The sequence below is a fragment of the Bubalus kerabau genome, chromosome 21 (assembly GCF_029407905.1).
Source record: "Bubalus kerabau isolate K-KA32 ecotype Philippines breed swamp buffalo chromosome 21, PCC_UOA_SB_1v2, whole genome shotgun sequence".
Taxonomy (NCBI): Eukaryota; Metazoa; Chordata; class Mammalia; order Artiodactyla; family Bovidae; genus Bubalus; species Bubalus kerabau.
Genome location: NC_073644.1, coordinates 28559953 through 28585400, shown reverse-complemented (window position 1 = coordinate 28585400; position 25448 = coordinate 28559953). Strand labels below are relative to the sequence as shown.

Genomic DNA, 25448 nt, shown 5'->3' with positions numbered 1-25448 from the left:
AAAAACCAAAATCCTAAGAAAGGGCAAACTGCCTAAAACATTGGAATTACTTCTACAACAACCAGATGACCAGCTCAGCCTGGTTTAAACTTGGCTGAAAATTCAAAAACTAGACTCTGAACACATGACCTAACACATGACAGCTTTCAGCACTGTCCTTCGTTAATTCATTGTTACTCACTTAAACATATGGCTTCTTTAAAGCGTGACAGAAGCCTAAAGAGTCAAGAGTCATAAACCACATGGGAGAAAAGTAGAATCAGGCGGAAATGAGGGAACCAGGAAAGGAAAAATGCAGGCAATTACATTTTTAATCTAATCAGTAAGGAAACTTACCTAATGAAATTACAGACTAAAGGACGAAGCCATAAATAAACACACCCAGAAAACATTGTAAATCTGCTGAAAATAAATGATTTCAGAATGCATTTAAAGTGAATGAAATGAACCACTACCAACTTGAGAATGCTACTGTAATGAAGAGGACATAAAAGGGAGACCTATGTGAACTATATGCTTTATAATTATCCACAATTTCCCTGTGTTTTCAAAATTAAAATACCGTTCATAATCTGAACTTACTTATTCATGAAAGGAGAATGACTCTAAAACAAGCAGGAGAGAAGGGAACACAGCATGGAAAATCAATTTCAATGATTTCCAAAGCCAGAGCATACTTTCAAATTAAAAAACAAGGCATCTTTTAATTCTCTACCACTGGTCCTCTTGAGACAAATGAAAATGAAGTCTGAGTTCTCTTCCTCCAAGTCAAGCTGGACATTGCATTATGATTAGAAGTCATAATATCTGAGCCATTGACTTAATTACCAAGAAGGCAATACATAAAACATGATTTCAGTAAAGAATTGTTAACACTAGCAAGCCTCAAATACTTAAAGAGATACTATTTCAATCAAGGTGTGATGGTACAGTGACAAACTTCACAGAGCTGCTTAACTATGAACATGTTATAAAGAGATTTTTATAAGTCTTTTGTTTTGAAATTATTTCCACTGGCTAACATGTAGGGCCATCAGTTCAGTTCAGTTGCTCAGTCATGTCCGACTCTTTGCGACCCCATGGACTGCAGCACCCCTGGCCTCCCTGTCCATCACCAACTCCCGGAGTTCACTCAAACTCATGTCCATGGAGTCGGTGATGCAATCCAACCATCTCATCCTCTGTCGTCCCCTTCTCCCACCTTCAACCTTTCCCAGCATCAGGGTCTTTTCAAATGAGTCAGCTCTTCACATCAGGTGGCCAAAGTATTGCAGTTTCAGTTTTAGTCCTTCCAATGAATATTCAGGACTGATTTCCTTTAGGATGGACTGGTTGGATCTCCTTGCAGTCCAAAGGACTCTCAAGAGTCTTCTCCAACACCACAGTTCAAAAGCATCAGTTCTTGGTGCTCAGCTTTCTTTATAGTCCAACTCTCACATCCATACATGACTACTGGAAAAACCATAGCCTTGACTAGACAGACCTTTGTTGGCAAAGTAATGTCTCTGCTTTTTAATATGCTGTGTAGGTTGGCCATAACTTTTCTTCCAAGGAGCAAGTGTCTTTTAATTTCATGGCTGCAGTCACCATCTGCAGTGATTTTGGAACCCCAAAAATAAAGTCTCTCACTGTTTTCCCACCTATTTGCCATGAAGTGATGGGACCAGATGCTATGATCTTTATTTTCTGAATGTTGAGTTTTAAGCCAACTTTTTCACTCTCCTCTTTCACTTTCATCAAGAGGCTCTTTAGTTCTTCTTCACTTTCTGCCATGAGGGTGGTGTCATCTGCAGATTTGAGGTTATTGATATTTCTCCTGGCAATCTTGATTCCAGCTTGTGCTTCTTCTAGCCCAGCATTTCTCATGATGTACTATTTATATTGATCCTATTAAGTGAATTACAATGTATCTCTCTAACGATTAAAAACAGTAACTAACAAATTCAGGATCAACCTATAGCTCAATCACATAGTGGGTTCATAAAGAAATGCATGATCCTAGTTGCCTTAAGTTATCTGTACATTCTGCCCATTTTTATTCTGGAGGAAAGAAATTCTTCACCACGAAAACTCTTTCTCCAGTAACACACGATGCTATAAACAAATTAATCTGGTTCTTCACAGGTAAGATTAGTTAGATGAAAGATCAAATGAGATAACCAATTTCAAATGTACAACTATTTCACACTAAAGGATTTCCCAACTGTTTGGGGTGTGTGTCAGAAATGAAGCTCCCAGGGTGAAGGCTTAATTAAAAAATCAATCAGGCACTTCCCTGGTGGTCCAGTGACCAACACTCCATACTCCCAATATGGGGGGGCGGGGGGGCGGGCAGGGTTCAATCCCTGATCCAGGAACTAGATCCCACATGCCATAACTAAGAGCGCACAGGCCACAACTGAAGATTCTGCATGGTAGTTTTACTCCCAGCATGCAGGATCCTTTACTTGCCACATGTGAACTTAGTTATAGCATGTGGGATCTAGTTCCTGCAGCAGGGATCAAACTCAGGTGGGAGGGAGGGAGAGCCATGTGTATACCTATGGCTGATTCATGTTGATGTATGGCAGAAACCAACACAATATTGTAAAGTAATTATCCTCCAATTAAAAATAAAATTTTTAATGCAAAAGAAAAAAAAAGATCCTGCATGTATTTGATAATCATGTAGATATAAAGGATTATGGGTGACATCCCATTTCTGTTTGGGAAATGTATTGGTTGATACCTGCAGTGGCTTGAATGGTGCTTCCCCCCAAATTCATGTCTACACACAGAACCTCAGAATGTGACCTTATTTGGAAATAGGGTCTTTGCAAATGTAATTAATGTAAGGATGGAGATAAGGTCATAGCAGATTGTGACAGAGTATCCTCAGAGGATGCACAGAGACTCAGAGAAGAAGGCTATGTGAGGATGGAGCCAGAGATTAGAGAGGGACAGGCATACAAGTCAAACAGCCATGGCATTAGGAGACTGGCATGGGACAATTTCTCTTTCAGGGTCTCCAGAAGTCATGAGCCCTGCCAGTACCTAGATTCCAGGTTCCTGCATCCTGAGCTGTGAGAAAATAAAGTTTTGTTCTTTGAAGCCACCTAGTTTGTGGTAATTTGTTATGACAACCATAGAAGACTGATAACATTAACTGAAGTAAGGAATCCAGAAGACAGAGTGGGACTGGCAGGAAAGAGAATGGGTTGCATTTAGGAGACTGTGCATTAAGATCTTTATCTGTTTTTGCATATTCCTAACATAGTTTCTGGAGAAGGCAATGGCACCCCACTCCAGTACTCTTGCCTGGAAAATCTCATGGATGGAGGAGCCTGGTAGGCTGCAGTCCAAGGGGTTGCTAAGAGTCAGACATGACTGAGCAACTTCACTTTCACTTTTTACTTTCATGCATTGGAGAAGGAAATGGCAACCCAGTATTCTTGCCTGGAGAATCCCAAGGATGGGGTAGCCTGGTGGGCCTCTGTCTATGGGGTCGCACAGAGTCGGACACAACTGAAGCGACTTAGCAGTAGCAGCAGCAGCACACAACTAAGATCTAATGCAGCCAAATAAATAATTTTTAAAAAAATCAATCAGGATCCTAATTAGATTCTCTAATGATAAGACCTGGGTTGCCTTAAATAAGGCTTGAGCACCTTCATGTTTGAAAACCACTGCTTGTAGTAATTCTCTAAACATCACTAACATTTGTAACAGGTAAAAAAATAGAAGTCTCCTTTCATAGTTTAACTTGTATAAATACATCTTCTCTTATACAGCTTCCTAATTTATGCGCAATTCATTCAGACAATGAAAAATCTATGTTTCATCCGTAAAGAATATACAACATAAAGACTGCATTGAGAGCCAAAGACATTTACTAATTTTACTATTTAATCATGAAAACCAAAATGTAAGTAAAAAGTCATATCTATTACCCCTCTGGAGGAAAAAAAATTAATTACAATTTAGATTTAAAAGCACTAAGTTATGTTTTCCTCAACATTTTGCCATGCCACATAGCCAAAAATAAAACATTTCATAATTTCAATTTACTTATTCATGAAAGGAAAATGCCTCTAAAACAAGGAGAGAAGGGGACAGAGCGTGGAAAATGAATTTCAAAGATTTCCACAGCCACAGCATACTTTCAAACCAACAAACAAGGATAAACATCCTTTCTTGCCTACTTTTAACTGAGGAGGGTTTTTGCTGTGGCTTAAACCAAACATCCTTAAGTTCTGCTACAACCAAAAACAAGCAAGCCCCTGAAACACAACAAATCAAGTCGGCCCAATGTAGGATATACACGCTACAGAAAAATAAAATTGGAATGCTACCTGAAATTCTCCAATGGGTCTAAGACATGAGGAAAAAATACCTAATAATAACTGGAGTAAAACTCTTGATTTCCCAGTGGCATGTTAATGGCCTTGTAGGTATTCTCAGCAAACCTACTTTTAACCTTCAACTGACCCAATCTTCACCTCTTCAACTTCACAACTTCAATCTTCAACTAATCACAATATTACCCATATATTATTCTGTTATTATCCTGAGAAAAGGCAGAAACAGAAAGATCTTTTATATACTCAATCACTGGGTCTTTTGGGAATTAAGAAAAAAATGATTCAGAAGAAAAAGGAGAAACAAGAGGAGGGAGAAAGAGCTGGGGGCAGGCTGCTCTGATGAAACTGGCCAAGTGCAGCCCAAGCAGCGGTGACAACATTCAGTTTGGTCTCAGGTGGCGAGGGAAATGGACCAGAGGGAGAAAACTGGAAATACACAAGGCCTGCGGGGCTCTCCACCGGCCAGGAATGCCCAAGCAGGACCTAGGAAATCCAAGTTCTAGAACAATCTCTCAGAAATGGATACAGCAGGGGAAGGAAAGGGTGGGATGAACTGAAAGAGCAGCACTGAAACAAATACATTACCACATGTAAAACAGACAGGAGTGGAAAGTTGCTGTGTGACACAGGGAGCTCAACCTGGTGCTCTGCGACAACAGGAGGGGTGGGATGGGGTGGCAGGCGGGAGGGAGGTTCAAGAGGGAGGGGGCGCATGTACACTTATGGCTGACTCACACTGCTGTAGGGCAGAAACCAACACAACATTGTAAAGCAATTATCTGCCAATTACAAAAGAAAACTTACTCATAAAACACTAACATGGAGAATGGTGTGAAGCACTGTCAGACTTCAATGAATTCATTTTTCCCTTTAAAACTACCTGATTCCTCACAAGGTCATAGAAATGAGGTTCACCTCTGCTGGAACAATACAGCTGAATTAACATATAGGCTCAAGAATGGTGGCCAGAAAATAAAAATAAAATAAAAGAATGGCAACCTGATGGAGGTAAGCAATTTCTGAGATGGCTACCCAGCCCATGACTGTGCACTGGCCCAAGATGACTCTTTTCTGACAAAGACAATATGGCCAAAGTGATGGAGTTGTAAATACCCAGTGGAGAGGCTCCGGGGCAAGGAACTGAGTGAGGTCTCCAGCCAACTACCTGCAAAGAGCCGAGGTCCTCAGTGCAACCACCCTCAGTGGGGGCAGAATCCGGCCCGAGTGCACATGGCTGAACTTGGAACTGGATTCTTCCCCAGTGGAGCCTCCAACCACAGCCCTGACCTACGCTCTGTAGCTGAGTGAGTGACCTTGAACCAGAACCATCCAGCCAAATCATGTCCAGATTCCTGGCCACAGAAACTAGGAGATAACACGTTTGATTTTTTAAGCCCCTAAATCTGGAGGTAATTCCCTGGTGGCTCAGTGGTAAAGAATCCACCTGCCAACTCAGAAGATGTGGGTTCAGTCCCTGAGTTGGGAAGATCTCCTGGAGAAGGAAATGGAAACTCACTCCAGTCTTCTTTCCTGGAGAATCCCATGGACAGATGAGCCTCCACGGAGTCACAGAAGAGTCAGACACGACTCACAGCGACCAAAAAACAAACACAACACACTGACGGACCCTGGCATCTTCACTCTTCCTGATCTCCTGTCAGCCCCTCCATATTCTCCCAAAGGGTCTAACATCCAACACCAGGATGATACTGATGGGTGGGCTGGGGAGAGAAGGAACTAGAGCAGCCACATCAGGAGAAGCGATTAATTGGAAAGACTCAGTCACTCAACAGCTCTTCACTAAGCCTCCAGTATGTGCCAGGGCAGAAAACAAATCTCTGAAGCTGGTCGAGCAAACACGTTATTCTATACTAAGATTTGTTCATAAGAACAGAGCCCCTCTAAGCAGCTCAGACACCCACCTTATCAGATATGAATCTCCTCGATCTCCCTCTCTATATGCATCCAAATTTTGCTATCAAGAGCATCTTTATCTACTCTCCTACCTCTAAAATTAATTCCCTTATACACTTGACCCTACTCCCTCTACTTGGTATCCCTCATTCCAGAACTGCTGTCTTAATCCATCCACACCAACATAGCATAAGTATTCCTATAAAATGCAAACCTGATCACGTCACTCTATTTAAAATCTAAACTCAATGGTTTGACATTGTTCTCAGGCTAAAGCCCAAGTTCTCAAATCGAGCTTACATGTGTCTGTATTTATGTCTCTGGCTTTGACCCACGCTCCCCTCCAATTTTTATGCCTTAGCCTCTACCTTTTTGGTTTTTTTTACTTTCCATTTCTCTCCCACTTCTTAACCTTCGACTATACTATTCCTACCTGAAGCACTTTTCCCCAGGCCTTTAATTACCTAACCCATGAAATTAAAAGACGCTTTACTCCTTGGAAGGAAAGTTATGAGCAACCTAGATAGCATATTCAAAAGCAGAGACATTACTTTGCCAACAAAGGTCCATCTAGTCAAGGCTATTGTTATTCCAGTGGTCATGTATGGATGTGAAAGCTGGACTGTGAAGAAGGCTGAGTGCCGAAGAATTGATGCTTTTATACTGTGGTGTTGGAGAAGACTCTTGAGAGTCCCTTGGACTGCAAGGAGATCCAACCAGTCCATCCTAAAGGAGATCAGTCTTGGGTGTTCTTTGGAAGGAATGATGCTGAAGCTGAAACTCCAATACTTTGGCCATCTGATGCGAAGAGTTGACACATTGGAAAAGACTCTGATGCTGGGAGGGATTGGGGGCAGGAGGAGAAGGGGACGACAGAGGATGAGATGGCTAGATGGCATCACCGACTCGATGGACAAGAGTTTGGGTGAACTCTGGGAGGTGGTGATGGACAGGGAGGCCTGGGGTGCTGCAATTCATGGGGTGGCAAAGAGTCGGACACAACTAAGCGACTGAACTGAATCAGCCTTTAATTACCTATAACCTAAGCTTCTGGCCTTAGGTTCTCCCTGATGCCTAGACTAGTTTAGTGCCCTACTCATCCACCCAGCCAGTGCCTCCACAGCAAACTCACATGATCTCCTAGAATAGTTACTCTGCCAACTGTGTGAATTTCCCACTGGCTATGAGCTCTATGAGGGGCTTTCCAGGTGGCACTAATGGGAAAGAACTGCCTGCCAATGCAGGAGACATAAGAGCCTGGGATTCGATTTTTGCATCGGGAAGATCCCCTGGAGAAAGGCATGGCAACCAACTCCAGTACTCTTGCCTGGAGAATCCCATGGACAGAGGAGCCTGGCGGGCTACAGTCCATGGGGTCGCAAAGAGTCGGACACGAATGAAGCGACTCAGCATGCATGCTTCAGCTCTATGAAAACAGAGACCATGTGGATCCTGTTCAGTGCAAAACCAGACAAACATGTATGGAAGAGTAAATTGATGCTTTCAAACTGTGGTCCTGGAGAAGATGCTTGAGAGTCCCTTGGACAGCAAGATAAAATCAGTCAATTCTAAAGGCAATCAACCCTGAATATTCACTGAAAGGACTGATGCTGAAGCTAAAGCTCCAATACTTCAGCCACCTGATGCAAAGAGCCAACTCACTGAAAAAGGACCCGAAGGCTGGCAAAGAATGAAGGCAGGAGAAGGCAACGACAGAGGATGAGAGGATTGGATGGTATCACCGACCTACTGGACATTATCTTGAGCAAACTCCGGGAGATACTGATAGACAGGAAAGTCTGGTGTGCTGCAGTCCATAGGGTCGCAAGGAGTCAGACACAACTGAGCGACTCAACAAGATCACGTCATAATTTGTTCCCTTCTTCAAATCTTTAAAGCATGTCCTCACTCCCTAAACATCCACATAAGCTCAGGTCTTCCCCTCTTCTAAGATCCCTTTGATCCCACTTTCCTGGAAATCAGCCACTTTCATCTGACTTTATTAATACTATCCAAACTCAGGCAGTCTTACTGGTGCCCTCTAACAGCACAAAAACAGGTCCCTTAGTGGCCATCACAGAGCTCCTACTTACCAAATCCATGCTTCTCCTTCCAGACTTTACCCTACTGAATTATAGGCCACTGCAATGCTTGTCTTGTTGATCATCATTTTTACTTATTGACGGATCCATTTTTGCAAAGGCCTCTAACTCTCTTCACTTTCATGGTACTTCTCTCCCTTCATTTTCCTGTTTCTATTTCTTCACTCACCCTAGGCTGATGATTTCATCCCTGGCTACCTTGTCCTCAGCCTCCACAAGCTCTCCTTGGGTGGCCACTGGAACTTTTACAGTGTCGATCACACAACCCCCTTTTGGGGCCAGAGAGTGAAAAAGGTAATAGAGCCTCACGGGAAATCCTTCAAACTACACTTGTTTAGTCACTCAGTGGTGTCTGACTCTTTCAAGACCCTGTGGACTGCAGCCTGCCAGGCTCCTCTGTCCATGTGTTTCCAGGAGTGGTTGTCACTTCCTCCTCCAGATGACCTGCATCTCCTGCATTGCAGGCAGATTCTTTACTGCTGAGCCACCAGAGAAGCCCTCAAACTACACTCGAGCCTCCATCATACTCCCATTTGACACCTATTGTTCCATATTTACAAGTAACTAACTTAGTGAGTCACTTGCATGAGTTAGTTTTATTAACCCAGGTGTTTAGGGGGAAAACGTACATATCATTCACCTATACGCTGATGACATCTCTCTCTGTTAGACCTCTGTCGTGGGCTCTAAGCTCTTTTCCCCATCTGCCCACCTGCTGACAAGTTCTTCCTCGCTATCCTACAAGCATCCCAACTCAATTTCTCTAAAAGCAAAATGACCCCTTCAAAGCACCTGCCTTTCTACAGCCCCTTCGCCCCTCTAGAATACAAGTGTCTAGGCCGCAATACAAGCATTGTCTTAAAGCATCTCCCTTTCCTTCAATTCCACTGTCCACATTTTTCAAGTCTGCCTTGATTAGGTTCAAGTCTTCTATCACCTTAGCCACTGAAATAACTTCCCGCCTGGTACTTCTGTCCTGTATAAACTGTACTCCAGGCTAGAAGAACTGCTCTAAACAAAGGATTCCAGCATTCCCAGTTTAAGAATGTCTGATGTCTCCTGCTACTTACAAGACAAAAACATTAGCCTGGGAAGCCTGACCGGTAAGAGAGGCCCACAACAAAGAAATGCCCAACATGTGGCCCAACCAAAAGAATCCTCAAAAGGAGTCACAGTGACCAGAGAACTTGGTGAGGAAAATAACTAAGAGGAACTGTGAAATACCAAGCAAAGTGTAACAGCTAAAAAAAAAACAAAAAAACCACAATCAGGCTCACCCCCAGGAGAGTGAAAGGCTGTGATGAGAAAGCTACAGGGCAACAAACAAGCTACTCTCTGAGCAAAGTGGCAGAAACCAGCCAGAAATGTCAGGGAGGCTCTGAGCAAGGCCCTACTAAGCCACACCCTCCCACAACACACCCTCCATGCCCGGCCCACCCATCAACAACTCCACCTGTCCCAGCCAGGCATCCACCCACTTGAGACCCCAAAAGTGAGGCACAGAGCCCAGAAATTCCTCGAAGGGCCCACAGGAATTCACACCAAAGTGATCCAACCAGATTCTTCCTCTGCTTAAAGAATGAAAGAGCCTATCAGCAAGTCAAGCAAAGGTCAGGATGGCTGGTGAGTCAAATGGACAGCGAAATCCCCACTCCCAGGGCAGCTGAACAATCTTCCCCACAATACTGCCCCACTGAGTCAAGGCGCATCAACTTCTTTCTTAATCACAGACCGCTTTCATAAACCTGTGCAAACCGAGGCCGGTGCTCTCAGCCAGGAAGTTTAGGGACCTAAAGAGCCAGAACACCAGGCTGGGCAGGGGAGACCCACGAGTTTTCCTGATCTGGCCAATCCACCACCCCACACCTTAAGTGGTATCAGACAGAAATATTCCTATTTTCTGGAACCTATCTTTGTTCCTGCTGTTCCCTCTGACTAGAATCCCTCTGCTCAGTCCAGATAAATCCCATCTGTCACCTCCTCAGGAAACCCTTCACCAGCCCGCACACCGCACTGTGTGCTTTCCGAGGACTGGCTGCAGCCCTTGCAGGGTACTCACCCCATCACATGAGGGAAGGTGGCCTGTCTTAGTCATCTGTCTTCCTCAAAGTCTAGCCCATCCAAGGTGCTCTATTCATGTTAGGTGAATGAATCTAAGTCACTTCACCTACTCCTCTGATGGCAGGAAAATGACAATGCTCTGTTATATTGGAAACATTTCCATGCTAAATGGAATTCCAGTTTCAATTCAGCCAAGGCAAGACCTTTGAGGGAAACTCTGCTCATCATTTTGCAATCACAAAGGAAGAAGGGGCTTCCCAGGTGGCTCAGTGGTGAAGAATCTGCTGCCAACGCAGCAACACGCGTTTGATCCCTGGATCAGGAAGATCCCCTGGAGAAGCAAATGACAACCCACTCCAGTACTCTTGCCTGGGAAATCCTATGGACAGAACAGCCTGGTGGGCTACAGTCCACGGAGTCGCAAAGGGTTGGACACGACTGAGCAAATGAGCACGCGTGCACTACTTTCTGGTACTAGAGAGGGAGGGAGGAACACGGGGGATGGAGACCAACAAGAGTCACTAAAATGACAGGACTGTCTGGGGGAAGGCACACAAGAAAAATGAGCCTCTGGGCAGAAAAGTGAGGAAAATACAACCGATGGCTACTAAACAGGTTGATGTGTATACAGCTCATACAGATTTTAACAGAAGAGATTTGAAACATTTCAGATCAATTAAAAAATGCTCTCTTATACAACATGTATTTTAGTCATAAGAAAATTCTGCTCCAAGATGTTAACCCAGGCTACAATGGGAATTATTTCCAAAATAGTCTATGGACATCTAATGTAAACTAGCTATAAGAAACTACTTAGTTTAGGGTTACGTCTCATTAATAAGATATCTGTGATACAGAAGTAGGAAATCAAACTTATGGCTATCAAGAGGGAAGGGGGTGGATAAATTGGGAGATTGGGACTGACACATACACACGACTGTATGTTGGGTTGGCCAAAAAGTTCCTTCAGGTTTTCCCGAACGACCTTTATGGCCAACCCAATATCAACTAGATAACTAATAAGGACCTACTGTGAAGCACAGGGAACTTGACTCAATACTCTGTAATGACCTGTATGGGAAAAGAATCTAAAAAAGAGTGGATATATGTGTATGTGTAACTGATGCACTTTGCTGTACAGCAGAAACTAACACAACATTGTAAATCAACTATACTCTAATAAAAATTAATTAAAAACAAAAGAAATCTGTGATGAAATGGGAAGCACGCGTAAGGCATTTCAGCAGCATACCAAAGGACCGTGGTTATCTTGAAAATCAAACCGTGTAATAGATCATTGCACTGTGAGCTGAACTAGCCACATTTTTCTCATGGAACATCATTTTTACTCAAAGGTACAACTGAAGAGTCTCCCTGATGGCTCAGTGGTAAAGAATCCACTTATCAACACAGGAGACATGGGTTTGATCCCTCATTCAATAAGATCCCATGTCTTGGAGCAACTAAGCCCATGGGTCACAATTATTGAGCCTGTGTTCTAGAGCCCAGGAACTGCAACTACCGAAACCCACACACCCTAGAGCCCATGTTCCGAAACAAGAGAAGCCACCGCAAGGAAAAGCTCGTGCACCAAAGTGAGTAGCCTCCAATCGCCTCAACTAGAGAAAAGCCAGAAGAGCAACGAAGATCCAAGACAGCCAAAAATAAACTAAAAAAAAATTTAATGTGACATTACTGGTTTTTGTTTTTTTTTTTTAAAAAAGGTATAACTGCAAAACTATGGTTATTTAGAATTCTGTATTTGACCTACATTTTCCCAAAAAGCAAGCAAAATGAGCTTGACACTCTGTCAGAAAAACTGATAAGTGTTACCAATGACAAAATCCGAGCTTTCAAACAAAAATTTGAATTTTGGAAAACTGCTTCTCAATGATTAAAAGATAAGCGGGCTTTTTTTTTTTTTTTTTTTTTTTGCTGCTAAGTAATACTAGTTTGAGAAACAGATTCAGTTTAACAAATCGTTAACATTAAGTTTTGGTTTTCATTCTTCTTACTGGTTTCAATCAATCTTTTTAAGAATAAATTAGAAGACCCACAAGAATAATTTAAATCTAGTTGCCTAGAAGACAACTGCCAAAATTTTTATGACTTACCAGTGGCTGTTCTATGGTAAACATTAAGTACGCAAATAAGGAAAACGTCTAAGTATTTCACACCAACAGAACTTTAAGAATATATACACAATACATTAATACAATAACAAAAACTGGCTGATTATGAAGTGAAAAATGGAATTCTGAGTTCCTTTGGTTAACTTTTTGAGTAACATAATTGTAATGTTACTCAAAATACCAAGAAAGTAACAAAACTGTTAGCTCAGTACAAAAAAAACCCTTTTTTCTCCAAAATTTCTCAAAGCTGAAATATCAGATAAACTAACATCCCCCAATGATGTCCAATCTTTAAAGAGCTACAAGTAAAAAAACTGCTGTAGAATGAGTAGTTAATTGATAAGATTTCCAAAATGGCAGAGGATCTTAAGCAAAAGCCTGCTGAGTATTTTGGCTAACAACTCTGGAATCCACTGAGCTACCACTGTCATTTCTGCTACAGGCTTCAGGAGGTGTCTGATTAAGCCTAAAGCAAAAAAAAAAAAAAAAAAAAAACTGCTTTAAAAGAAAATACTATGTTAAAATATTCACTTATTTTTTTCAAACTTTTAACCTCAAACTTCTATCTTGGGTTATCAAGGTTTCAACAATTTATACCTTCTCAAGTATCATTCTGAGCCTATACATCTTACTTGAACCTGAAAATTTAATCAAGAAATGTCACAGTGATTTTTAGGAAATTCAACAGTCCTGATGAGGTCTGGTGATGGTCTGTTTCTTATGAGAATGCCACACTGGTACCTTTTCAATCAAAGGTGCTGAGAAACTAGGATATTTAATAAAGAGGCTAATTCAAGCAGATTATACAAAAGTGTGTTTTGGACCAGAAACAAACAAAAACAAAAAACTAAATAGTTAACATTTTAAGCTATTTTGCATAATTGTTCTTTTAATTAATATTGTATTTCAGAATTCATCCTGACAGGTAGCAGAAGTTACCTACGCTTGAAAAACAACCCAAGCAGACGAAATAATGGAGCATTGTTTTTAATAGACAACTCATCGCCTAAAAATTCCTGAAGTGAGGCACAAATGTTCATTGACCCCATTCTAAAAAAGTGACCTGGAACACTACACCAGTACATTCTTGAACTCAATCACATTCCTTACTGTGGGTTTCTCCATAGTATTTACAACCAGTTAACAGAGCTGAGGGTATTTGAATAAAATTACAATTAAGCACTAAGTTTAAGCTTAAAAACAATATTAAATGGATAAAAGTGTCAGGAATACTCAACAAAGCGTCCAGGAGTATCTCAGGTCCATCAAAATGAGGTCCATCATACCTCATTTTGCTCTGTCCATTTAACGCAGTCTTTTAAGTTAGTTAAACGTTCATTAACAAAACTCACGTGCCAAAACCATGCCCCAAAGCAGGTTATGTGACACGTCTCATTTGAAATAAAATGCTTTCTACCGGGCCCCGGTCCTACCATACAGCTTCCCAATCCCATAAGTAACATGCTACACTTCCTTTACCGCTACCGTGGGAAGGGAGGGTGCCTCGGTGCTTACCGATGCCCGGAGCCACATAGATGAAGTAGAGGCAAGACGAGGACAGGGAGAAGAAGAAGATGAAGGCGAGGAGCGAGCGATTGGAGACCCGCATCATGCGCTTAAGCACAGGCATCTTCCTCTTACCGGCCGGCAGCTAGGGCTGCACTCTCGGCCGGACTTGGGGGCACCGTCCAGGCCCTAAACTTCCATGAATGTGCTAAAAAAAAACACCACCACCCCGAGACTGCAGCGGGGCCGCGCAGGGAGGCTCTGGGGAAGCGGGAAGGAGGAGAGAGGAAGGAGCGGACGGAATGAATGAGAGGCCGGGAGGATGCGGGGCGGGGGAAGGGAGCGGACGCCGGGCCCGGGTCCGGGGACCAAAGGACCCGAGGAGGCCGTGGAAGGGCGAGGAGCGGCGTTCGACGCGCCCGGTGGCGGAGGGAGGAGGGGCTGCAGGTGGGGAGAGGCGCCGGCTGCGCGCCGCGGCGCCCCTGCGGAGAGGGCGGCCGACTGCAGCACGCGCTGCTCCCCCGCGGCTCCGGCTGCCTGCGCCCGCCGGGGTCCAGGTCGCGAAGCCCCCGCGCTCGGGGTCCGGGCCGCCCGCGCCAGGCAGGCCTGCGCCGCCTCCTCCTCCTCCTCCTCGGGGCCGCGGCGTCTCGTGCCTGCGCGGGGCTAGCGTGGGCGCCGGGGCCGCAGCCGGCGCGCGCGAGGCGCGGGGGCCCGCAGGGGCCCTGGGGGCCGAGGAGCTGGGCGCTCGCCGGCGCACAGCCTCCTCCTCATGCCGCGCGGGGCCCCGGCGTCCCCCGGCGGCCGCGGGAGCCGAGCACAGGCGAGGGCGGCGTCCCGGCCAGCGACGAGCGCGCTCCGGCTCCGGCTCCTGCCTCCGCCCGCTGTCCGCCCGGCCGCAAGGGCGGCAACTGCAGCAGCATTACCGCCGCCGGCCCGGGGTGAAGCGCCCCCGCCGGCGCCGCCCCCGCACGGCCCGCGGACACCAGTCGGAGAGCCGCGGGGCGACTTGCGCTGCAGGCAGGGCCGAGGAGCCCAAAGCGGGAGGGCGGGGGGGGGCCGGAGCCGTCGGAGCCGCGTCCGGGTCGCTGAAGAGGTGAACTCCAGAGGGCGGGGGGAGCCGCGGAGGAAATCGGCCCGGCAACGCGTCCGGAGACCCCCAAGGGCTCCGCGCGCTCGCTCGGAACTGCAGGCGGCGCTGCGCCGGCCGCGAGGAAACCTGGCGGCCCCTGCCCACCCTTCCCCTCCCCTCGCCCGAAACACCGCGCCTCCTGATTGGCCCACGCCGCCACCCCCGCTCCCCGCGCGAGGACCCGCGTCCAGACCGCGTCCTGCGTCACCGCGGCCCCCGCCCGCTCGCGGGGTCCCCGACGCTCGCCGCGCTCCCGGGGGCTGAGGGACCGCTCTTGAGCCTCGGATACGTTCCACCCTGGGGATCGATAATGAACGATGCTGTGCTTGTATCTCAACGAGGAGGCTTCAGTGATGTACGTTCCTCCCGAAATACACTCTCCGGAAACAAGGTGTTTTCTGATCCCGGATTAATGAAACCTCCCATCCCGCACTAACTATAGAAATATTATCGTCGGGATGTGATAACGATCTACGTATATCTCTTATAATAGAACTTGCCTTCTGCTCTGAAGGTGAGCCCTGGGTAGCCCTGCTTTAGCTGTATCCGTACAGGCGGCACGGAAAAGACTTCTGTGCAACCAATATGCCCTTAAATGCTGCAGCACCAGCCAGCTTCAATGGGCAAATTGCTTTACTGCACCTCCAAGGTCGTGTTCTACCCTTTGTTCAAAAGCTACTTTTTTCCTACTAGCTCGTCCTTAGCTATATCACATTTTTCCAAAGTGTGTTTGTGGGTGTTTCTTTTGCAACTAGTCACGTAGGAGGTGGCTGGATGCCCCCTGCTGCCATTACTTGCTCAGTATTTCTAGATGCAGTGGTATTGAATTACCACTTGATTGCCAGCAGATTTAGTACCTTCTTAGCAAGAGACCCATGCCTTCCATCGACTCTGATACAGCTGTATGCTCTGTGGAGCCCGAAACACCTGAGTTTATAATTCTGCCAAGGCCTTTTATTAACTGTAAAACTTATGCTAAGCCACTACCCTCTCCAAGCCTCTCTTCTCAGTCTTCAAATGGTGGGTGTGATACCAGCTCGCAGGTTATGGGATTAAACCTGATAACTGTGCAAAAAGCTAAACATGAGTTCTGGCACCTAAGGGCTTTCCTTACATCTCTTTAGAAGGTCGACTGGATAAATCAGCAAATTCATCTTCATTTTGCTTTTTGGAGTACTTACAAGTTATTCAACTTCTCTGGCTAATTTGATATTTAATGTAAAAGTAAATGACATGTTTGTAACAGTTTTGTAACATTTTGTAACATCTGAAATACAAAATGGAGCAATATATAAAATAGATAAAAATCTCTTTAAAAAAAAATAACCTATACAAGTGAGAAAGAAATCCATGAATAGTGAGAAAGCAAAATTGTCTTGTTTGCCTCTCTCACTCTGCTGACTTTTATCTGTCTTTATTTATACCAGGTCAACTACTGTTTACAGTGCTTAATACCACTAATACCGTTGCTGGCTTGGCCATGGATAATTCTCAGGGAAGATTGGGTTTTTGAAAGGAAAGTTTACTATAAAACTGAATGAGAAGATTAACATCTTAGAAATTAATGATTAATCTTATTTTAAGAACTCTGAAGTCTCTGTACAGATGGGCTTGGCTGGCATAGACGACTGCCATTGCTATCTCTCCCAGGTTCATCGCAGTACTTGTTAGAACTGATTAGTTCTTCCCTGGATTTGAGCAAGTACTAGAAAACCAGTTTAGTCAGCGTGCTCTTTAGCACCTTTGGTCACCAGCCACACAGAGAGGTAACCATGCCTCTTGCCAAGCAGCCTGGGGTTGAATCTCAGTCATTCTGGTCAAGTGACCTCAAAGGTTACTTAAAACATCCTGTGCTTCCACTTTCTCATCAGCTAAAGAAAATAACCGTAGTACCTGTTAGGATCGTCGTGAGGATTAAATTGAGTGAGTCGGTGCTTTAAAAAGCTTGAGAGAACCTGGTACCTAGTAAGCACTATTTGAATATTTGTTTTAAAAAATTGTTTTTAGTCTTTCCTTTAGATCACTCTGTCCCAACAGTAACAAGTTGTGCTGGTCTATTCCTGTTTAAAAACACCTACTGAGTCAGCCTCAAAGTCTCAGTCTCTAATAGTCTGAAGTATGCCTCAAGGTCTCAGCTTATTTATAAAGCAAAGAGCAATGAAATACTCAGAACCAAATCTTTTCAGCCCAGATTATCACCTGATCCTTTCTCAGGAGCCCCGTAAGGCCCACAGTAGAAGAGTGAGTTACTCAGTTTTATTTTATGATACCAAAGAGACCTTAAACTTAAGGTGGTAAGACATAATAGCAAGACCCAGTAAATTTCATGTTAGCTGTTTTGAGCTGAAGTGAAATGAAAGTCGCTCAGTTGTGTCTGACTCTTTGCAACCCCATGGACTATACAGTCCTTGGAATTCTCCAGGCCAGAATCCTGGAGTGGGTAGCTGTTCCCTTCTCCAGGAGATCTTCCCAACCCAGGGATCAAACCCAGGTCTCCTGCATTGCAGGTGGCTTCTTTACCAGCTGAGCCACCAGGGAAGCCCAAGAATATTGGAGTGGGTAGCCTATCCTTTCTGCAGCGGCTCTTCCCGACCCAGAAATTGAACCAGGGTCTCCTGTGTTGCCGGCAGATTCTTTACCAGCTGAGATACTGAGCTGAGGAGAGAAGCAACTTAATTAAGTTATAACTAATGGTTTTCTATTTATATTAATCAAAAATATGTTACTGAGATTGTAATTACCATGAAAAAAGGGAAAATGTACTTGTTTAATGAGATGGGTGACATTTCACTTGGTTTATGCTAGGATAAATAATATCCACTAAGTGTTTTGGCCTTGCTCATAACCTCGGTTAAGTAAAAATCAGTAAGTTTTTTTTCCTTGTGAATTGGGGGAAAAAGAGAATGAAAAAGCACATAGAATCTCACTTCTGATTGCTTAGGGTTCAGACCCCCATATTACAATCACTGATTAAGTATAGTAATTTTATATGTTTAAGTACATGGTCTCAGCATCTAAGATTCAGTTCAAGAAAATTGTTAGGTTGATAAATTGTGCTTAGACACTTGAATTTTTTTACTTACATAATTGGAATGTAGATTGTATGAGTTAGATATTGGCTTGATTTATAAAATGGAGTACATATTCCAAAATATTATTACAGAAAGTTCCCTTAAATAAAGCCCATTTTCCCACTGATTTCCATTATAAATGTAGTCAGAGTTCTGCTGAGAAAAAAATATTAGTCCCTATCTTGAAGTTATCTTACATTTGAGATCAAACATAATCCCCTTAAAGCCAAATTTTCAAAGTTGTGTATATAATTTTATTATTACATTATATTGTACTTAAATTTGAAAAAGAAAACCACCATAGTGGCAACAATCCCTAAGTCAGCAGTTGATCCAAATTTCATACTCACCTTACATTGCCTTAATCTTTTCATCCTGAATCCAAGATCATTTTTCCACATCATGAGAATGCCCTGTAGCATTTTCAAGTATTCAAATCACTTTCCTATCATTTTCATAACATCCCTTTGGGGTGGGCATGGCAAGTATTATTAGTATGTCATTTGGGCGTGGGAAAACTAAAGCTCAGTGAGGTACAATATCTGGCCTTGGGTCACGTGGTGATCAGTGGTAACAGAACTGAGGAGAGAGCCAGAATGTTAACAGCTTCATTCAGTGCCCTTTCCACAAACTACACTGGCTCGCATTTTCCAACATATTTCTTTGCCTATCTGGGCAAATGTTTGATTTGGTGCATATTTTCAATTTTTCTAGATATGAATATATGCAATCCATTTTTTTCAAACTTTCTCTACCAATTTTGTCTCAGACATCTGTTTCAGGAACTATATTCATTGGATTGGAACCCACTCTATTATTCTTGGCAAGAGAATGCCATGGACAGAGCAGTCTGAGACACTACAGCCCATGGGCTCTCAAAGAGTCAGACACAACTGAGCGTCGGAGCATAACAGGATGGTGCATAAACTTAGGGCCCAATCGTTTAGTGCTTGCCTGTCGTCATTTGTTAAGTCAGAACGAGAAAACGAATTGATCCTGTTGTCTCCATCCATTCTTCTTCTCAGTTTCATGCTAGGCTTAGTCCACAGATGGCTGCTGCTGCTGCTGCTGAGTTGCTCCAGTCGTGTCCGACTCTGCGACCCCACAGACGGCAGCCCACCAGGCTCCCCCATCCCTGGGATGCTCCAGGCAAGAACACTGGAGTGGGTTGCCATTTCCTTCTCCAATGCATGAACATGAAAAGTGAAAGTGAAGTCACTCAGTCGTACCCGACTCTTAGCGACCCCATGGACTGCAGCCTACCAGGCTCCTCCATCCATGGGATTTTCCAGGCAAGAGTACTGGAGTGGGGTGCCATCACCATCTCTGCCACAGATGGCTAGTTTTGCCTTAAAGGGAATCTGAGCCGCCACTGATTTGCCCCCTGAGAAAGAAGCCTACCAACGGCAATGGGATTAGAATCTGTTTGGAAAACTTGGAGGGTAGAGACAGATGACAGACAACAAAAAGCAAAGATAGGAGATTGAAAAAGTAGGCAAGTCACATACCAGGCAGTGCCCTGCGCCTTACGTGGAGAGGACACTATTCTGGCTTCTTCCAGGGTAAACACAGAGGCTGTCTCCGGACCTGCTTGAGGCTTCCTCTGAAAGCTGAGGAAAATCAGAGTCCTGGCACATGTGTAACCCAGATACACAGGCACCTCCGGTGCTGTGTACACCAACTGGGCAACTCAGCCCTAGAGAAAAGACCCGTAAACTTGGCTACCGAACAGACAGAACAAATATACACATTCCTAGGGCAGCCTAGAATTCTGAACAGCAGTTAGTCCTGGGTAACTCTGAGAAAGACCTTTCTTGTTAATATACATATCCATAATATAAAGGCTTCCCTGGTAGCTCAGCTGGTAAAGAATCTGCCTGCAGTGCAGGAGATCTGGGTTTGATCCCTGGGTTGGGAAGATCCCCTGGAGAAGAGAACAGCTGCCCACGCCAGTATTCTGGCCTGGAGAATTCCATGGTCTGTATAGTCCATGGGGTTGCAAAGAGTCGGACATGACTGAGCAATTTTCACTTCACTTCATAATATAAAGAAGGAAAAAACAAGCCTATTGCTTGATGCAGTTAAAAGAATCTGCTCATTAGAGTCAAAAGAGCCTACCCTCAGTCACTTGATTTTTTTAAAAAGTCATTTCCTGAACACGATTCTATTTTGATGATTTATAGTTATTTCCCAGGACTCAGTACAAAAGCAAGGCAGTAGATAATTAGTGAATGAATGAATTAACACAGTCTTAACTTTTACACAGTTATGTATATTCTTTTCAGTTTAGCATAACAAGGAGTACAAGTTAGTTCACCTTGTCTCTTCCAGAGGTTTTTTATCAAAAGAGGGATCTTTATAGGTAAATGACCAAGAAAAGTAGAGGATAAAATAAATAGGTGAAAGATGTATGCTATGAAAGTGTTCTATCATATCAACAATCTTAATAGCTATGGCAGACGAAAGCTTTTTAAAAAATGAAATTATGACATAGAATAGCTTTTAATGAAGGACAGTGATAGGCCACTTTCTATCCATTTATTTTCATGTTTAACATATGCCTCACAGGATTTTCTGTCTGTGACTAAATCATTCTGGGAAAAAGACTGGTTTCAGAGCTTAACTGGGTAAATGTTGAAGTGATAAATAGGTCTCAGGTAAATTCAATAAAGGATTTCAGTGTCTCTGTGTCTGGAAAGGGAATTTTGGAATACTGAGGTCCTGGCATGCTGAAATCCCTGAGTTCATATTCACATGCTTGATGTAAGTTATTGTAACAAGACATGTGAAAAAGGAAGAACTTGAGATACATCAGAGCTAACTAAAAGGAAGAAAGAAACCAAAATATATTCATCCTAAAAAGTATGAATAATACCAGCTTACTGTGACCAATAAGGGATGCCTCCGAAATGCAACAACCTGGCAACATTGAACAAATTATTGACAGGTTAGAGAAAAAAATAGTGTCTTTTTTCAATAGGTGAATGTATAAATATAGCACAATTTATTTACCTACCTTGTGTGTTAGTCACTTTGTGACCCCATGGACTGTAGCCCGCCAGGCTCCTCTGTCCATGGAATTCTCCAGGCAAGAATACTGGAGTGGGTTGCCATTTCTTTCTCCAGGGGATCTTCCTGACCCAGGGATAAAACCCGGGTTTCCTGCATTGCAGGCAGATTCTTTACATCTGAGCTACCAGGGAAGGCTATTAATTGTTAAAGGACATGGCTTTTCAGTTTGACTCAATTATGAATAAAAATATATTAACATATACACATACTATGCATTTCATTTTGGTTATATACCTAGTAGTCAAAATTCTAGATTTTATGATATGTGAATGATCAGATTTCAGAGACAATGGCAGACAATTTCCCAAGATGATTACACCAGTTCACAATCTTAGCAGCATTTGAGTTCAGGTTGCTCACCTCACCAACACTTAGTATATTCAACCCTATTAACATTAGCATTTCAGGTAGAATGTGATGAGTGTCTCATTTTGGTTTTAATTTGCACTTTTCCTGAGGGCTACTGGGATTGAATAATTTTTCATAAATTTATTGATGTACAATGTCTCCTGAAGCTTGAAAAGCATTGGATACAATGAAACAATTTCTGATGTTGAAACTCTTCATAAAATAAGGATGAAGATATGTTCTAGTTTGTAAAGAGCTATTGCAAGCAAATTGCATCAGTATGATTAATGTAGAATCATACTCATTCAAGTCACAAAAAGATTTGGATTGGAAAGAATTAGCCAATGCACTTGGATAATAAAATCAAGTGCTAAAAATAGAAAGAATGTGATAAAAATTATTATTTCTAGGTTAATGATTACCATAAAAAGCATTAACTGGAAAACATATTAGATCTAATAGAGATTAATAAAGAGCCACTCAAGAAGTAAGTCAGAAGGAGAAAAACAAATATCATATATTAATGCATATACATGGAATCTAGAAAAATGGTACTGATAAACCGATGTGCAGGGCTAGAATAGCAATACAGACTTGGAGAACAGACTTTGGACATGGCAGGGGAAGGACAGGGCGGGACAAATGGGGAGAGTAGCATTGACATGTATACCCTACCATGTGTAAAACAGAGAGCTAGAGGGAAGCCGCAGTGTAGCACAGAGAGCCCAGCTTGGTGCTCTGCGGTGACTTAGGGGGGTGACATTGCGGGGTAGAGGGAGGCTCAAGAGGGAGAGGATACACATGTATAACTATGGCCGATTCCCAGTGTTGTGCAGCAGAAACCAACACAATATTGTAAAACAATTATCCTCCAATTAAAAATAAACTTTAAAAATTAACAAAAAATACAGTTGAAAAAATAAACAGCCACATATATATATATATATACACACACACACACACACACACACACATATATACACACACACTCACACACACACACACACATACACACATAGTTCAGCATGGGGATACATCCCTAAATATTAGAGCTCTAACTGGGCTTGATTATACAGAGTCCTGTAGTTCCTATGGAGAAGTATTTTAAGCATTATATGTAAGCAATTGCCCAGTCATCTCAGCTTTGCTTGTTTAGGATGTCCTTCAAAATGTCAAAAGATTTCTACCAGCCTCCTAATTATCTTTATCCTCTGCTTCCTGAAGCATTTCCTTAAATCATCATATGCCTAGTCCTTCACCCTTTTCCTTTTTAGTAGGTAGAGTACTATGGTCCCATAAATTTGGAAGTCAATTCGTGTCAGAATTATTTACCAGAACTCAAAATAAATCCCTGGAGAGGACAGAGCAGAGAAAACAACATATACAATAGAATTATTCATCTCAAGACAGCTAGGACATCCCTCACTGTTTATGTTTAGCAGCAGTGTATTCCGCTGGTACCTCATAGGGCTAACATATGACGGCACTCAGAGCATAGAGAAAGCCTTAGTAACAGGATGATATAATGGATTATTCTATATCTAAATGCATTGTGTGTATATATATATATATAGCCTATGTATAACATATGCTTTTAAAATGTAAAGACAGGGAATTAATTCCCTGGTGGTCCAGTGGTTAGGACTCGGTGCTTTCACTGCCAGGGCCCTGGTTCAATCCCTGGTAGAGGAACGAAGATTTCTCAAGCCATGTGGCACAGCCAAATAAATAAATAAAAATATAAAGATGAATAGCAAATGGAAGCTATAAAGTACCTGATTATATTACCAAAATAGATAAAATTGAATCAAATTACCTGGCACAAACATCAACCTTTGAAATTATATAATAAATATACAACAACAAAAAGAACTCAAGAACAGCAGCAAATACATGTAAGTAATATTTATAAATGGACTTCCCTGGTAGCTCAGGTGGTAAAGAATCCACCTATAATTCAGGATACCTGGGTTTGATCCCTGGGGCTGGAAGATCACCTGGAAAAGGAACTGGCAACCCACTTCAGTATTCTTGCCTGAAGAAATCCATGGACAGAGGAGCCTGGCGGGCTACAGTCCATGAGGTTGCAAAGAGTCAAACATGACTGAGCAACTAACACACATACACACACAATACTTATGAATAAACTGTAAAGGAAATGCATAAAACTAACATGAAGAAAAAAAATGGAGACTAGACTTAAAGAGCTTAGAAATCACTATTCTGTCCCACCAACAAGCAAAACACTGAACGCACTGAAAAAAATAAACAACTTTTCTTGGATTCTTAAGAGAGATGAGGATACATGACAAGCTACTATCCCCAAGTTTGGAGAAACAAGCAAATACAGGGAGTTAGGACTTCCGGAGGCATAAAGTGATAAGCAGAAACCATCAAGGGAATCAGTGCTGGTGTAGGAAAACCTGATGGTAACTATTAATAGCAAATTGCTAGCAGCTCTGTGGGCTTCCCTGGTGTCTCAGATGGTAAAGAAATCTGCCTGCAGTGCAGGAGACCTGGGTTCAATCCCTGGGTCAGGAAGATCCTCTGGAGAAGGGAACGGCTACCAACTCCAGGATTCTTGCCTGGAGAATTCCATGGACAGAGGAGCCTGACAGTGGGCTACAATCCAGAGGGTCGCAAAGAGTCAGACAGGACTGAGCGACTAGCTCACACACACACACACACACACACACACACACACACACACACACACACAAACACAGGCTCAGTATGAACAAACCTGAGGGTTAAAACCTCTAAGGGACCAGTCATGGAGGACTCCACACTTTTGTGACTATTGTCTCCAGGAGCTCAAACATGTTCCCATAATAAATATCAGCAAAAAATCTCCTCATGATTACAGGAAGGCATTATGTTCTTAACAAGGCATGCCCCTAGGAGAAACCAGCTAACCAAAGTCTGACTGATTGAGGCATTATCAGAGCCTAACTGTCCTGGGGAAGGGAACTGTCCAACTCCAATCAATTCCAGTCATCTGGTCCCACCTAAAGGGGAGGAAAAAAGCTGAGAAACACTTGTGAAGTTCACAGCCCAGAGGCATCAGATCAGATCAGATCAGTCGCTCAGTCGTGTCCGACTCTTTGCGACCCCATGAATCGCAGCACGCCAGGCCTCCCTGTCCATCACCAACTCCCGGAGTTCACCCAGACTCACGTCCATCGAGTCAGTGATGCCATCCAGCCATCTCATCCTCTGGCATCCCCTTCTCCTCCTGCCCCTAATCCCTCCCAGCATCAGAGTCTTTTCCAATGAGTCAACTCTTCGCATGAGGTGGCCAAAGTACTGGAGTCTCAGCTTTAGCATCATTCCTTCCAAAGAAATCCCAGGGCTGATCCCCTTCAGAATGGACTGGTTGGATCTCCTTGCAGTCCAAGGGACTCTCAAGAGTCTTCTCCAACACCACAGTTCAAAAGCATCAATTCTTCCGCGCTCAGCCTTCTTCACAGTCCAACTCTCACATCCATACATGACCACAGGAAAAACCATAGCCTTGACTAGACGAACCTTTGTTGGCAAAGCAATGTCTCTGCTTCTGAATATGCTATCTAGGTTGGTCATAACTTTCCTTCCAAGGAGTAAGTGTCTTTTAATTTCATGGCTGCAGTCACCCTCTGTAGTGATTTTGGAGCCCAGAAAAATAAAGTCTGACACTGTTTCCACTGTTTCCCCATCTATTTCCCATAGACTCCCTAAAAGACTGAGACCTAACCATAGGGCTACAGAACACTTTCCCTTCCCCGACACCACTG

The 25448-nt window shown here is 43.4% G+C and overlaps 1 protein-coding gene across 2 annotated transcripts in view; it reads right to left on the bottom strand.

Moving 5' to 3' along the window:
* Positions 1-14559, bottom strand: part of B4GALT6 (beta-1,4-galactosyltransferase 6) — a 71525-nt gene extending 56966 nt beyond the window's left edge. Inside the window, exon 1 of one of the 2 annotated variants that reach the window (XM_055559182.1) lies at positions 14065-14559. In XM_055559182.1, the coding sequence (XP_055415157.1) occupies positions 14065-14179 (115 nt within the window). In that variant the 5' untranslated portion in view covers positions 14180-14559. The remainder of the gene's footprint in view (positions 1-14064) is intronic. The other variant, XM_055559183.1, reaches the window with a different exon arrangement.
* Positions 14560-25448: the final 10889 nt, after the last annotated feature.